General features: G+C 45.9%; 1 protein-coding gene across 2 annotated transcripts in view; it reads left to right on the top strand.

The window, feature by feature from the left end:
- Nucleotides 1-12,300, top strand: part of VEGFB (vascular endothelial growth factor B) — a 132,048-nt gene extending 119,748 nt beyond the window's left edge. The window contains exons 5-8 of one of the 2 annotated variants that reach the window (XM_029614755.1): nucleotides 6,981-7,013; nucleotides 7,607-7,696; nucleotides 9,051-9,176; nucleotides 10,332-12,300. In XM_029614755.1, coding sequence (XP_029470615.1) covers nucleotides 6,981-7,013; nucleotides 7,607-7,696; nucleotides 9,051-9,176; nucleotides 10,332-10,353 — 271 coding nt within the window. In that variant the 3' untranslated portion in view covers nucleotides 10,354-12,300. The remainder of the gene's footprint in view (nucleotides 1-6,980; nucleotides 7,014-7,606; nucleotides 7,697-9,050; nucleotides 9,177-10,331) is intronic. The other variant, XM_029614756.1, reaches the window with a different exon arrangement.
- The last annotated feature ends 642 nt before the right edge of the window (nucleotides 12,301-12,942 follow it).

Raw genomic sequence — 12,942 nt, 5'->3', positions numbered from 1 at the left:
CTCAGGTCCTTCTGGAGAATAATTGTTTATGGAATTTTCCTCGAGTAACTTGTCCAATCCTCTTTTGAACCCCACTATGTTAGATGCCTTGATTGCATCATCTGATAACAAATTCCACAGCTTGATTGTGAGTTGAGTGAAATATACAGACAAAATAAAAATGTAAACTTTGACTTGCTCTCTAGTTGGTAAAGTGTGAAATAAATAATCAGTGATGAGGATGATGATAATGATGATAAAAAGCTGAACTGGAAACCCCAAGAAGCCTGACTCTGCATGAAGAGTAACACCGGAGAAATAGAAATAGAAATGCATTTCCTCCTGCACTGTGCATAATATAAAGATAGCAGAGAGGTACATTTTCCAAATTTGACAGAGAAAACAAAAGACCTGCCATAAAAAAAGGAGCAGGAAAAACGCCCTGGGGGAAAGACGAGAAATAGCAGCTACAGTATAGCAGCAAAATATGTCATATCCCGTCATTAGGCTAGAAACATAATCTGGCCAGGGACAATATGGATCAGCCCCAAAACCAGGGAATTGTCTCTCTTATTGTCCTTTCTGTGCCCTGTAATTTTATTTTACTGTTATTATTCCTATTTTGTAGACATGTTCCCTTTTATTTTAACCATTTTACATATTACATAAGCAATTCATGTAAAAATTGGCATATCAATAAAGTTATCTGAATTGGGGGGTTTGGTGATGTCACCGACCTAGATGGCCGCCTGAAACTTCTCTCCCGACACTAGACAGCCTGACCTTTGCTGTATCTCAGCATTCAACGAGGTTTTTGCCCTCCCAGATGTTTTGGAGCGTACCCAAGGTTGCAGGTATGGCTACAAAGAAGAAAGTTGCCAATTTGAAGCAGTTTTCCTTCTCGAAAGCTGGGGAAGACATATGCGGTGAGGCTGGTGATTTGGGGCCTTCAGGCCCGGATGCATCGACATTGAGGGAAGGGCCTGCAAATGCGCTGCAAACCAAACCTGAGGGTGACTTACCAACACGCTCCGAATTCCTCGGGTGGTTCTGCGATCTAAGAAAAGATATTAAAAATAACAAGACTGAGTTGATCGCGATGATGGCAGATCTGTGGGAGGAGTTGCTTGAAATCGGCCAATGCACTGATGAGCATGGATCGAGCTTGGAGGCTTTCTTGCTTAAGCTTGATGACTTGCAAAAAAAATATTCTGATCTACGCGAAGAAAATGTAGCCCTTTCTGAAAAACTAGAGGACATTGAGAACAGATCCAGACATTGCAACCTTCGTTTTAGGGGTATTAGGGAGAAACTGGAATATACTGATTGCAAGGCAACGATACTAAAACTCTGCACCTTTCTCCAAGATTTGGAGGAGGCTTCTGCTTATCCAGGCCTCTCTGACATATCTACTGAGAGAGCACACAGAGCCTTGGGCCTGTGAAGTGGAGATAAACTAAGAGGCATAATAGTATGCTTTCATTCATATATGGTGAAGGAACAGATCTTTAATATTGGGGAAAAAGAGAAAACCCTGGGACTCGAATCAAATATCAATTTATGCAGCTCTATCATTGGTTACTCTTGGCAAGCGATTTGAGATGCAGAATATCACAGTGCCGCTACGCAAAGAAAATTGCCGATACAGCCTTTTGGCTTGGCACTTACTGTGAGGGGGATTACTTATAAAGCTAAATCAGTGGGAGAAGCAGAGAATATTCTTAAAGATCTGGGCTTTGCTGTCCCATCCTCTCACTCGATGGCTTCTTCTGCGGTGACAAATAGAGAGGATCGACTAAGATGGCAGCACTTGGAGAAGGAAGGTTGGTGACTGCAATGCCATTCTAGAGAAACTGCTCCCACACAGAACTCAATGTCTTCAGCTTTTCTGTTGAACTATTCCCCCTTTGGTTCATGCTTGGGTCTTGCTGCTGTGATCCGGGCTGTCTTATTTCTATAGCTATCATTGCTGTTGTGCTTAGATTTCTTTTAGTGATTATAGGGAAATTTGGCTTCTGGGGGGGATGTTTTCGGGGCCTTTTGGTCTCTTACCTGCTCAGGCAATGAGCAGATTACAACATGGGGCTAGGGAAGGGAGTGGGAGGGGGAGGGATTGAGCAGAGGGTAGAATATATTAAGTTAATCCTGGGGAATATTGCTATGGAAGGCGAGAGTGACAATCAGCCTGAGAGAGAGCTTAGAATGGGCTTCCCTTAATCTGTATCATGAGAAAATTGTTGGAAGTAGCTGAATTCTGATACTTTTTATTAGTATACCGCAAATTACAATCACTTGATGGTCAGTTTAAAATATTTTCCATGAATGCGAAAGGTTTAAATAACCACGGGAAGCGGAAATTACTATATGCAGATCTAGCCGCTCAGAAGGTTTCCATAGCTTTTATTCAAGAAACACACTTGAAGAAGCTGCATGAATACCCTATGACTTCCTCTGCATATCTGCACAGGTATTTTGCAGCAGCCTCTAAAGGAAATAAATATGTGGGTGTGGACATGCTAGTCTCTTTGCAATTTATATGTCAATTTAAAAAGAGCTATGGAGACCCCGTGGGTCGGTTTGTCCTTGTCTAGCTTGAAGTTAGGGGAGAATCTTTTACTCTGGTTAACATGTATGCACCCAATTCTGAACAAGGTCCTTTTTTTGAACTCTTGGCTACTATCTTGGACAAATGGATAGTAGGTAAATTGCTTCTCGGAGGCAATGTTTCCAAATATAGATAACTCCTCTGGAGGAGATCAAACTCCTAGAATACATAGGCTTAAATTCAAACAGTCAATGCATAAATGGAACATTGGTAGATATTTGGAGGCCCCATCACCCCAAACATAAGAACTACACCTTTTTCTCTAAACTGCACAACATTTACTCCCGAATTGACCATCTGTGGGTGGACAATTCAATGTCGAATCAGGTAACTGATACTGACATTGGTGTCATAACTTGGTCCAATCATGCCCTTTTCTGGCTCGATTATACTATTCTCAAATTTAGACACAGGTTGACATTTCTGGAGGCTCAATGATTCTTTATTATAAGATGATTTATTCTGCATCTATATAAAAGATACAATCCAAGAATATCTTCAAATTAATGATATGAATGACATGTATCCAATAGATGTATGGGATTGCCTGAAGGCTGTACTGTGGGGATGCTTGCTTTTACAGGCATTCTATAAGAAAAAAGAAAAATGCAGACTGGGAACTCAGTTGATCTCTAAACTTGCTACCCTTGAACAGCTTCATAAAGTTAACCTTTCCAACTCCACTTACCAACAGATTCTGGCAAATCAGGAGGAATTAACTGCTTTGGATGCAGATGTTATTGCACACTAGCTTAATTTGACCAAACAGAAATATTTTGAATGGGGAGATAAGGCTGGGAAATTACTAGCTCGAAGGTTAAAATCTATTGCTTGTCAGAATCAAATTGTGAAAATAAAAGATTCAGGGGTCAGCTTTTAACTGCAACCTCAGACATTAGACAGAGGCTTTCTCAATTTTACAGAGATCTATATAATAGAGATCCTACTATACTGGAGTTTGAGACTGAAGACTACTTATGGGTGTGGATTTGCCCAGATTAACTGTAGAAGAACACAATATGTTAGATGGCAAAATACAAACTGTGGAAGTCTTGCAGATAATCAGTGATCTAAAAGTTAGCAAATCCCCAGGCTTAGATGGCTTCACCCCTAAATTCTATAAAACCTTTGGATCTGTAGTTGTTCCATTGACAAAGATGTTTAATGCTATTAGGAGTGGGGCTTCCTTTATGGTAGGTTCCAATTTAGTGGGGATTACTGTGATCGCAAAGCCAGGGAGAGATCCCTCACTTTATGGCTCGTACCGACCGATTTGTCTCTTAAATGTAGATTTTAAAATAATGGCCAAAGTTCTCACAAATAGACTGAACAAGATTATAAGTAGTCTAATTCACTCTGCCCAAGCAGGATTTATTCCTCAGTGCATGGCCGCTGATAATGTTCGGAAGATCATTGATATCTTATGGTGGACCTCTAGAGAAAATATCCTGGCTATTCTGTTATCAATCGATGCTGAAGAAGCATTCAATATGGTGCATTGGGACTTCTTGTTTAAAGTTTTAGATAAAATGAACTTTGGCCATCATTTTATAAGTTGGATACGGAAATTGTATGAACGCCTCCAGGCCTGCATCAAAGTTAACGGGAGATACTCTGAATCATTTTTGGTTGCCAGGGGAACACATCAGGGATGCCCCTTATCCCCATTCAGGGGGTCAAGATTGGAGAGGGGTTTACAAGCTCTCAAGGTTCACTGATGATATCCTGTTTACCCTAACACACCCACCGGGGGTCTTTAAAGGAGGTCATGACTGAATTGCATAGGTTCAGTAGAGTCTCATGTTTTGAAATCAACTTTAAGAAGTCTGAAATTTTAAATGTTTTGGTTCCTCCGACTGCAATTGCATCTTTGCAAAAAGCTTTTTCTTTTAAATGGGCTATAAGACATATTAAGTATTTTGGGATTTATCTAGGTCAGAAAATAGAATTGCTGATGAATGCCACATGCAAAAATTTAGAGCATTGGGATCATTTGGGATTATTATGGCTCGGGAGATTGACAACAATAAAAGGGGCGGATTTTAAAACCCCTGCGTGCGCCGGCGGCCTATTTTGCATAGGCCGCCGGCGCACGTAAAGCCCTGGGACGCGCGTAAGTCCCAGGGCTTTCGAAATGGGGAGGGAGGAGGCGTGTCCGAGGGCGTTCCCGAAACGATGTGGCGTTTCAGGGGCGTGCCGCGGCGTTTCGGGGGCAGGCCCGGGGGCATGGCACCGGCCCGGGGGCGTGGTCGAGGCCTCCGGACCACGCCCCTGGGACCGGAGGATGGAGCGGGGCTGCCGGCGACGCGCGACAAAGGTAAGGGGGGGGGGGGTTTAGATAGGGCCAGGGGGATGGGTTAGGGAGGGGAAGGTGGGGGGAGGGCGAAGAAAAGTTCCCTCTGAGGCCGCTCCGAAATCGGAGCGGCCTCGGAGGGAACAGGCAGGCCGCGCTGGGCTCGGCGCGTGCAGGTTGCACAAATGTGCACCCCCTTGCGCGCGCCGACCCCGGATTTTATAAGATACGCTCGGCTACGCGAGTATCTTATAAAATCTGGTTTACTTTTGTTCGCGCCAGTGGCACGAACAAAAGTACCCGCGCGCATAGTGTTTGAAAATCCGCCCCAAAATGAATATCTTACCTAGATTACTATATCTATTCCAAACCCCACCAATTCCTCTTTCACTAAATTACTGAAGTTATGGCAGAAACATAACTATGCTTTCATTTGGAAGCGAGAGATACCTAGTGTAGCTAAAAAGGTATTATTCAACTAAAACTTAGAGGCAGTTTCAGGGCACCCAACCTGGTTTGGTGTTAGAGCAGTGGTTGATTGCCACAGATGGAGGGGGGCGGGGGGACGGGGACAGAAACAGTGGGCGATCACAGAACTTAGTGGGAGAGATGCCTATACTGGGGATGGCCTGGCAGCCCAAACAGATGTGGCTTCCTCTACACCTGATGCCTTCTAGCATTCTTAATACTTTGCAAATTTGCTCACATTGGAGAGGGCCCATAGTAGGCCAAAGAAATTATTTTTATAATGCCTACTTATACCATAATCTTGATATTCCTCCAGGATTAGATTTATTTATTTATTTATTTAGAACTTTTCTATACCGACTTTCCAATAACAGAATTACTGATCAATTCGGTATTGATCAGTATTGGTATTGGTAGATGCCCTTCACTTCAAGAGCTGGGCTGATAGAGGTATTTTTACTTTAGGGCAGGTATGGGACGGCAATCAGATGTTGCCACAGGAGGCCTTGAGGCTTCAGTATGCTTTGGATGATAAAAAATGTCTTAGCTATACGCAATTGAGACATTTTTTGCATACTGGAACCTTTTAAAGGGAAGAACTCTTTTTGAGAGTTACTGTCATATGGCCACTAAACTAAAAAGTGTCATTTCTAAAATATATAGCTTAATAAATAAAGAACTAGAGAAGAAACTGGCTCACAGAGTGGCTTGGGAGAGTGATCTAGCACCCATCACTGCAGAAGGTTGGGATTTGAGTTTTCTTCGCTCAGCAAAGAGTTCTAGTTCAGTTGGCATTTTGGAAAACCAGATATAAATTATTGTTTAGGTGCTATTTGACTCCAGAGAAATGACATCGAATGTACCCTAGTGTTAGTGATAGCTGCTGGAGGTCAGGTGGGGCGACAGGATCTTTCTTCCATATTTGCTGGGGTTGCCGGCTATAAGTCTGGGCCTGCCCATCTAAGTCTGCCCAGTTTACTTCCTGGTGCAAAGCCACAGACCCCGGTTGATCTCTAGCTTTCCCCTCACTTCTTTACAGCTAAGGACTCTCTATGCCCATGCCAGACTTGAAGTCCACTCTGAAACACTGGATTCATGGATGCCAGGGGGCAGAAACCAAAACTGGCTCGGCATGTCAGTTTTGACCTGGGTCAGGTGGCAACCCTATTTCCACAGCGGGATGCCGGGACCCGTCGCCTCCCACCATCCGATCACGCTCCATCTCTCAGTGCATTTTTATTTGGACATTAATAACCAAACAGTTGGTAGATACAGAAAACATCCTGCTGCAGGAGTGTTGATGACAAAAATCAGGGGAAGGGGGAAGGAGATTCAGTAGAGGTTTACTTGTCCTTATTTAAGACAACAAGAGTGGTTTTAAACCAATGTAGTCCCATAACTGAGTTTGCAAGTAATGAGAGCCACTGGCAAGAGAACCAAAATGTGCAAGTTAGCTGGATGCTCAGCGGCAGGAATATTCAGCTCCGCTCTTGATCCCTGACGTCATGGCCAGCCAAGCTGCAAGCTCCGTGCACTGAGGAGAATCCAGGGCTAGAGGAGGGTTTTCCACATGCTGTATGGAGCGGCAGCACAGTTGCCATATTGTAGTAACTGAATCTTCTGTTTGTTTTACAGACCAAAGAAAAATACAAAGCTAAAATCAGCAAGGTGAGACTCCTTCTTTGCTCCCTTATTTGACTCTCTCCCCCCTATTATCCCTCCCTTACTCTTTCTTTCTCCGGGGGCTGCATTTCTTCTCCCTGTGGCTGCAAAGCTGCCGTCAGGGCAGGCGATAATGTCTGAAATGAAAGAGCATCGCGTCACCTGGGCTGCGAGTTCTCTGCCTACACCTGGGGCCTGGTTCAGCGCTCAAGAACAGGCAGACCAGGCCCGCGCCTGCGTCTGGCTGTGCCATCAGTGCGCGCCTGGCTGTCAGGAAGTGGCTCTGGCGTTTAAATCCCCTCAGGGGCTCCGGCACTCTCACACCTTCTGTTCCAGTCCATCCAAGGCTCAGGAGTCCGTGCACACGCCTCCTGACAGATGTCCCCCGCGGGACATCAGTACTGCCGGGTGGACTGTGTGTACACGGATTTCCTAGACGTGTCAGTGCCAGAGAAAACTGGCCTTGAGTCAGGCTCTGGCATCTTTTCTTGGCTCCAGTGAATACATGCGGAGATGTGCTATGTGAGCTTTCGAGGCCTCAGAGGTCCCGTCTGCAGAAGTGCCTTTCCTCCTGAAGAGAGACAGCTTTCTTTCCACAGGCAGGACCATTTCGGGGGCACAAGAGAGAACAGACCCAAGCGAAAACGGAAGAAAGGAAAGACAGCCACCATGAGCCTGGATGTCTTCAGGTTCTAGAGTTGCAAATAAAAACCCTGTAGCACCCAGATAATTTCTCACCACCCCACTCCCTCCTGGTGCCCCCTACTCCTCCCACGGGCAGACCTCAAAGCGCTGCAGACGTCTCTTGCAAAAAATACATGGTGGGGGAAAAACCCCCAAACTCCCAGCTCTTTTTCCTCAATACTACATGTTCATTCCTGCAGAGGCTGGCAGAATAAAATTGGGACCCTGTCACCTTCCAGTACTCATCCGGCCCTCCAGCAATGTCATAAAGTCCTGCCCGGGATTTCCTGCAGTCATTTCTAGAGCAACTGATTGCAACACCGCTGGTGGAGTGTTAGGATATCACATCTGGAGAGGCAGCAGGGGCAATCCAACCCAAGTTTATTTATAATCTGCTCTTCCAATTTGCCCAAAGTGGTAAAAGAATCAATAATTTACCAAAGAGAGGAAGAGAATGAACCTTAACAGACCTATTTCTTCATGACAATCTTCCCATGAAGGGCTGGAGAGGTACCAGACAGGCTCTGGACAGTACGGCTCTTCTTGGCTTTCCTGAGACGTCTGCAGCTTGCCGAGAGTCCCGGATCTATGTAACAGGCAATAGAAGCAAGATACTAACCCCAGGGGTAGGCAACTTCAGTCCTCGAGTGCCACAAACAGGCCTGGTTTTCAGGATCTCCACAATGAATATCCATGAAAAGATTTGCATATAATAGAGGCAGTGCATGCAAATATACCTTGCACATATTTATTTGATTTATATTATGCCTGAAAACCAGACCGGTTTGCAGCACTTGAGGACCAGAGTTGCTTACCTTTGTACTAACCCTGCCTGGGTGTAAAAGCCGGGCCTGTTTTCCACTCTCTTATTGACAATGGCGCTTCCCTTACTTTTTCCTCTTGGGTCTTTGCCTTCAGGATATTTCAATGAAAAGGGAGCAATGGTCTTCCTGTGATTTTGTGTTCGGTAATTATTGTTTGTTCTGTGGCTGTACTCGTCCCACTATATCTCCTGTCCCGCGGCTGTGGTAAGCAGACTCAGACATGCAGCAAAGTATTGTGTTAACTTGGCTGCATGCTCTAGAATTTCTAGAAAGGAAAGGGGCATGTCCTAGAACTTCTAGAACCTGTTCTAGAATGCTGAGAAGAGATGGGGCACTTGTTCTAGAACCCTAGCAATATGACACCCTCATTGTTCTAGGACTGGGAGGAAAGGCACCACACACTAGCGGAGAGTCACATTGTCCTACTAGGTCTGCAACGGCCGTTGTGCACGGAGGGCATGGGGCTGTGCCTTGCTTGCTGTGGGACATGCGAGAAGACTGGCGATGGTTTTCACTCTGCCCTCCCTACCCCTAGGTCACCCTGCAGTGAGTGCCCGGACAGAAGGAAGCAGCAGGACCCGCAGACTTGTGAGTGCACCTGCAAGCGGAGCGCTCAGCGCTGCCAAGCAAAGGGCCTAGAGCTGAACGAGCACACCTGCAGGTCAGTGCTATGGTGTCCGTGCTGCTATAGAGCTACAACTCCAAGATCAATCCAAATCAGCTTCCCGTTGCTAGTACATGACCACAGGACACCATTTCGATGTCACTGGGCATTGCAGGACCCTGGTGTGGTTAGATTAGTAGCCATGGGCTTGGGACTTTCAAGGTTCAATCAGACTGCAGGGATTGTGTAACCCACGTTATTGTGCCCTCTGCAGGGCTCTCTTTTTTTGACCTGGTTGATTCCTCCTACCCCTTTATACTGTCAGTTCAGTTGAAACCAAGGCTGAGATCTGATGCCATGAGCTTTCATTCATAACTACCCAGGGATTTCTTTCCTTTATTTTATATTCCCACCCAATTTGCATTTAGTCCTGAGGGGGGAGCCCCTGTACCAGGGCTCCTTCTGCAACCCTGGGCCCGGATCATGGGTCCTGAATCTGGTCACTAGGGGCCCAATATTGAAAGCTATCCAAGCATGTAACTTAACCAGATATAACTTATCCTGTGCTGATGAATATCCACGTAAAAGTCACTACTTAACTGAGTAAGTTATATCTGGCTAAGTTAGGTCTAACTTATCTGATTAACGTAATTGGATTAAGTTAACTGGATAAGAGATGCCACCCCAATCCACCCACTGACTATTCGGCTTCCACCTTAGCCAGTTAAGTGACTTATCCACCTAAGAAGCACTAAACATGTTATCAGCCTCCTTATGTCTAGCTTAAGCAATAACCATCGCTCTCCCTCACTCCTCTGAGGTTGTAAATGCTGCCTCCACAGCTTTCCTAGCCCCAGCAGACACGGGGAGTGAAAGACCCAGCCTGTAGCATGAAGTAGGGAACCTTCCACATGGCAGGGCTCAGCACGTACCAGCTAAGCCACCAGGCTGCCTCCTCTGAAGGGCTCTCTTGCTTAATGAGCACCGGGTTGAGCCGTCAGAGCGGCAGGAGTGGGTATGTGAGTTCACTTCCACCAGGAAGAGATGAATCAGGTCTCCCTAATGGGCTGACCTCAAGACGACCAGCTCGCCCTCCCTCTGCTGCCAGATTATTTGCTCTCAAGCAGACTCTAGGGGGGGGGGGGGGGTATTATTTACATGCTTTCTTTCTAGTATGGCTCCCATGAGGTCCCTTTCATCTTCTTCTTCCAGATGTGAAAAGCTCCGGAGATGATTCCCCTCTACCCCAAGGGCAGAAGATTGGGAAGGAAGGGGAAGAAGGCCCTGTGTAACTTGCCGGATCTTCCTACTACTGTCCTGGCGCATCATGGGATTGATTGCCCTCGGCACCACATGACACTACTGGTGTCTTCAGCAACGCTCCACCCCGGACGTAGCGCACCCCTTCTCATCACGCAGAGCGTGCACTCAGGACAGTGTCAGAGATGAGCCCATAGTGCAGCTCCTCCTTCTTCCCAGACCTTGTCCTCACTGGAGCCGAACATTTTATGCCTTAAAAACTGCCTGGCACCACCCGAATGTGCCAGAGAGGGACTGTGCCGGACTGACAGAGAGGAGGTGAGACATTGTCGAGCAGGCCAAGACAGCTCGGTTTCAGAAACCGAGGGCTTACTGGGAGTGGTTTTCCAGACCATCCATGGACTCCAGAAGCAAGGAGGAGGGGGGAGTGTGGAGGGAGGTGGCAGATTCTGGGGAAAATGGAAAGGAAGCTAGAAGGCAAACACGTTGGCTTCCGGGAAAGCAGAACTGCATGGCAATCCTGGATGACCTGAGATGCCCAAAAGGCCAGCCAAAATCAATAACCAACAAGGAAAAGGAGCAAATAAACTGCTGACTGACCAATTTTCTATTTAATGATATCAGCTTAAATGTTCTTAAGGCTGGAGGTCTGGGAAGCTGATTCCTCCTCAGGTAATTGAAGGAGCAGTGAGATGGACCTCCCCGACCACAATCCTTGCAAGGCGAAGGCAGGGCACAAAGAGGCTGAGAGGCAGGCTGGAGGCCCATAAAAGTCTTCCTGGGTGTTTTGGAAGGGGAGGTGGGAGGTCTTTGTTTAATTTGCTTCTGTGGCTATGCAGATTTCCCTCCTTACAAACTTTTTTTGGGTTCATTTTTCTTTGCCGTCCCTTTTCACTTTTGTCAAAGTAGCAGCACAAAAACAAAATAAATAAATAAATACAAAAGTTTATTTCTTCTAATAATTTGGTTGGTGAATGGAGCAGCAGTATTAAAACAGAGCAGGGGATCTGGTAGAAAGAGGAGATCAGAAAGACTAGCTTAAGCAGGGGTAGGAAGCAGGAAACCAGCTTTAGCCAAGGGCTGGTCAGAATGCCAGAACAGCCAGAGCCCGAGGCTAGAGGCAACCACAGAAAGATGCCCACCGCCAGTGGTCACTGATCCGACGGAGTAAGCCGTGGGGGACAGAGTGCCTGTTCCTGTTCAGCTGAGGTGACCAAATGATCTCCAGGCTATCAGGGACAGGCTGAGATGGTCCTTGTGCAAACATTCCCTACACAGACCTACTAAACAGAATTCTGAGGGTGGCAAAACATTGTGGTGGAGCCAGGCCACAGAAGCCCATCACATGACACCTATTAGAGGGTCCAGTTACATGTCCCATTTAGGAAAGAAGAATTTTGCAGCCCTAGCAAGCCTGCAAAGGGCCAGGGAGGTTTATGTTTCTGTAACGTTCATTACATAGCTGAGGTTGCAACACAAGGGCCGGGTCACCAAGACACTACCATGGGCTTCTGAACGGGGACATGTCCAACCTTTCTAGGAAGGCTAGAAAGGGTTTGGTGATGGCATCAATAGTGCCTAAGGACTGCAAAAACCTAAATTAGTCATTGCCTCCAGCATAGCATCTATGAACTTGTAATTCTACTGTTCTTAGAAAAATTGGAGCTATGTCCCAGTATACAATGAGAGTGGGGATTGTTTAAAACCAGGCCTGGTTCAGCATGTCCCTGTTGACCTGGAGCTGGCTGGCTGCCTGATGTTTCATGCACGTTCAGAGACAGCAGATAGCAACCCTAAAATATGATTTTGCTTGTAGTGTTTAAGAAGGAAAGGGATGATCTACATTAAAAAAAAAAAAACAAGAATACACTGAAAGGGTAAATCCTGTCTGAAAAAACAAACAGGTGCAAAAGATTTGGAGCAACACATAGGCTCACCAGCTGTCTCAGGTTGATCCAGTCCTGGTCTTAACCACCCCTTCTACTCCATGCATACTGGGAATTGTAGTTCCCTCGAGAAAAACTAGAAACTACAAATCCATGCATGCGCTGAGGGAGAGCAATAAAACCAGGACTGGATCTGTCCTATGAAAAAATTAAATCAACTGGTAAAACCTATTTACTGTCAGTGGGTTGTGTCCCACTGCATACTGGGACTTGTAGTTTCCTGCCTTTATAGAGAACTTAGAAGTACAGGTTCATAAAGGCAATGGGGTGATCCGACGTGGATCAGCCTGTCAGTCGTGTGCATCAGTGAGGTGCAGCAGCTTTGCTTTTCCCACCACCTCGTCCCTCCTCATCCGCCAGCTGCCACCTTCCCTGCTTTTCCTTTTTGCATTTTATTTCATGGATAAAGGAGAGAGGGGGCATTCAGTACTGAGCGTAAAATGAAATCAAATGGAAAGAAGAAAAAAAACCCCAGAAATGGAAACGTGTGCTCTCATGCCTTATTTAAACACGGATTATCTTTGTATTGCATATCCTTTTAATTTAATACTTACTAAAGATCTGTTCTTAATGGACAGAAGACCCTTTTGGTGGCTTCTCAAGAGTTTGTAAATGAT

Source organism: Rhinatrema bivittatum, chromosome 8 (genome assembly GCF_901001135.1).
Source record: "Rhinatrema bivittatum chromosome 8, aRhiBiv1.1, whole genome shotgun sequence".
NCBI lineage: Eukaryota > Metazoa > Chordata > Amphibia > Gymnophiona > Rhinatrematidae > Rhinatrema > Rhinatrema bivittatum.
The sequence above is the reverse complement of the archived record's forward strand: the minus strand, read 5'-3'. Positions and strand labels throughout refer to the sequence as shown.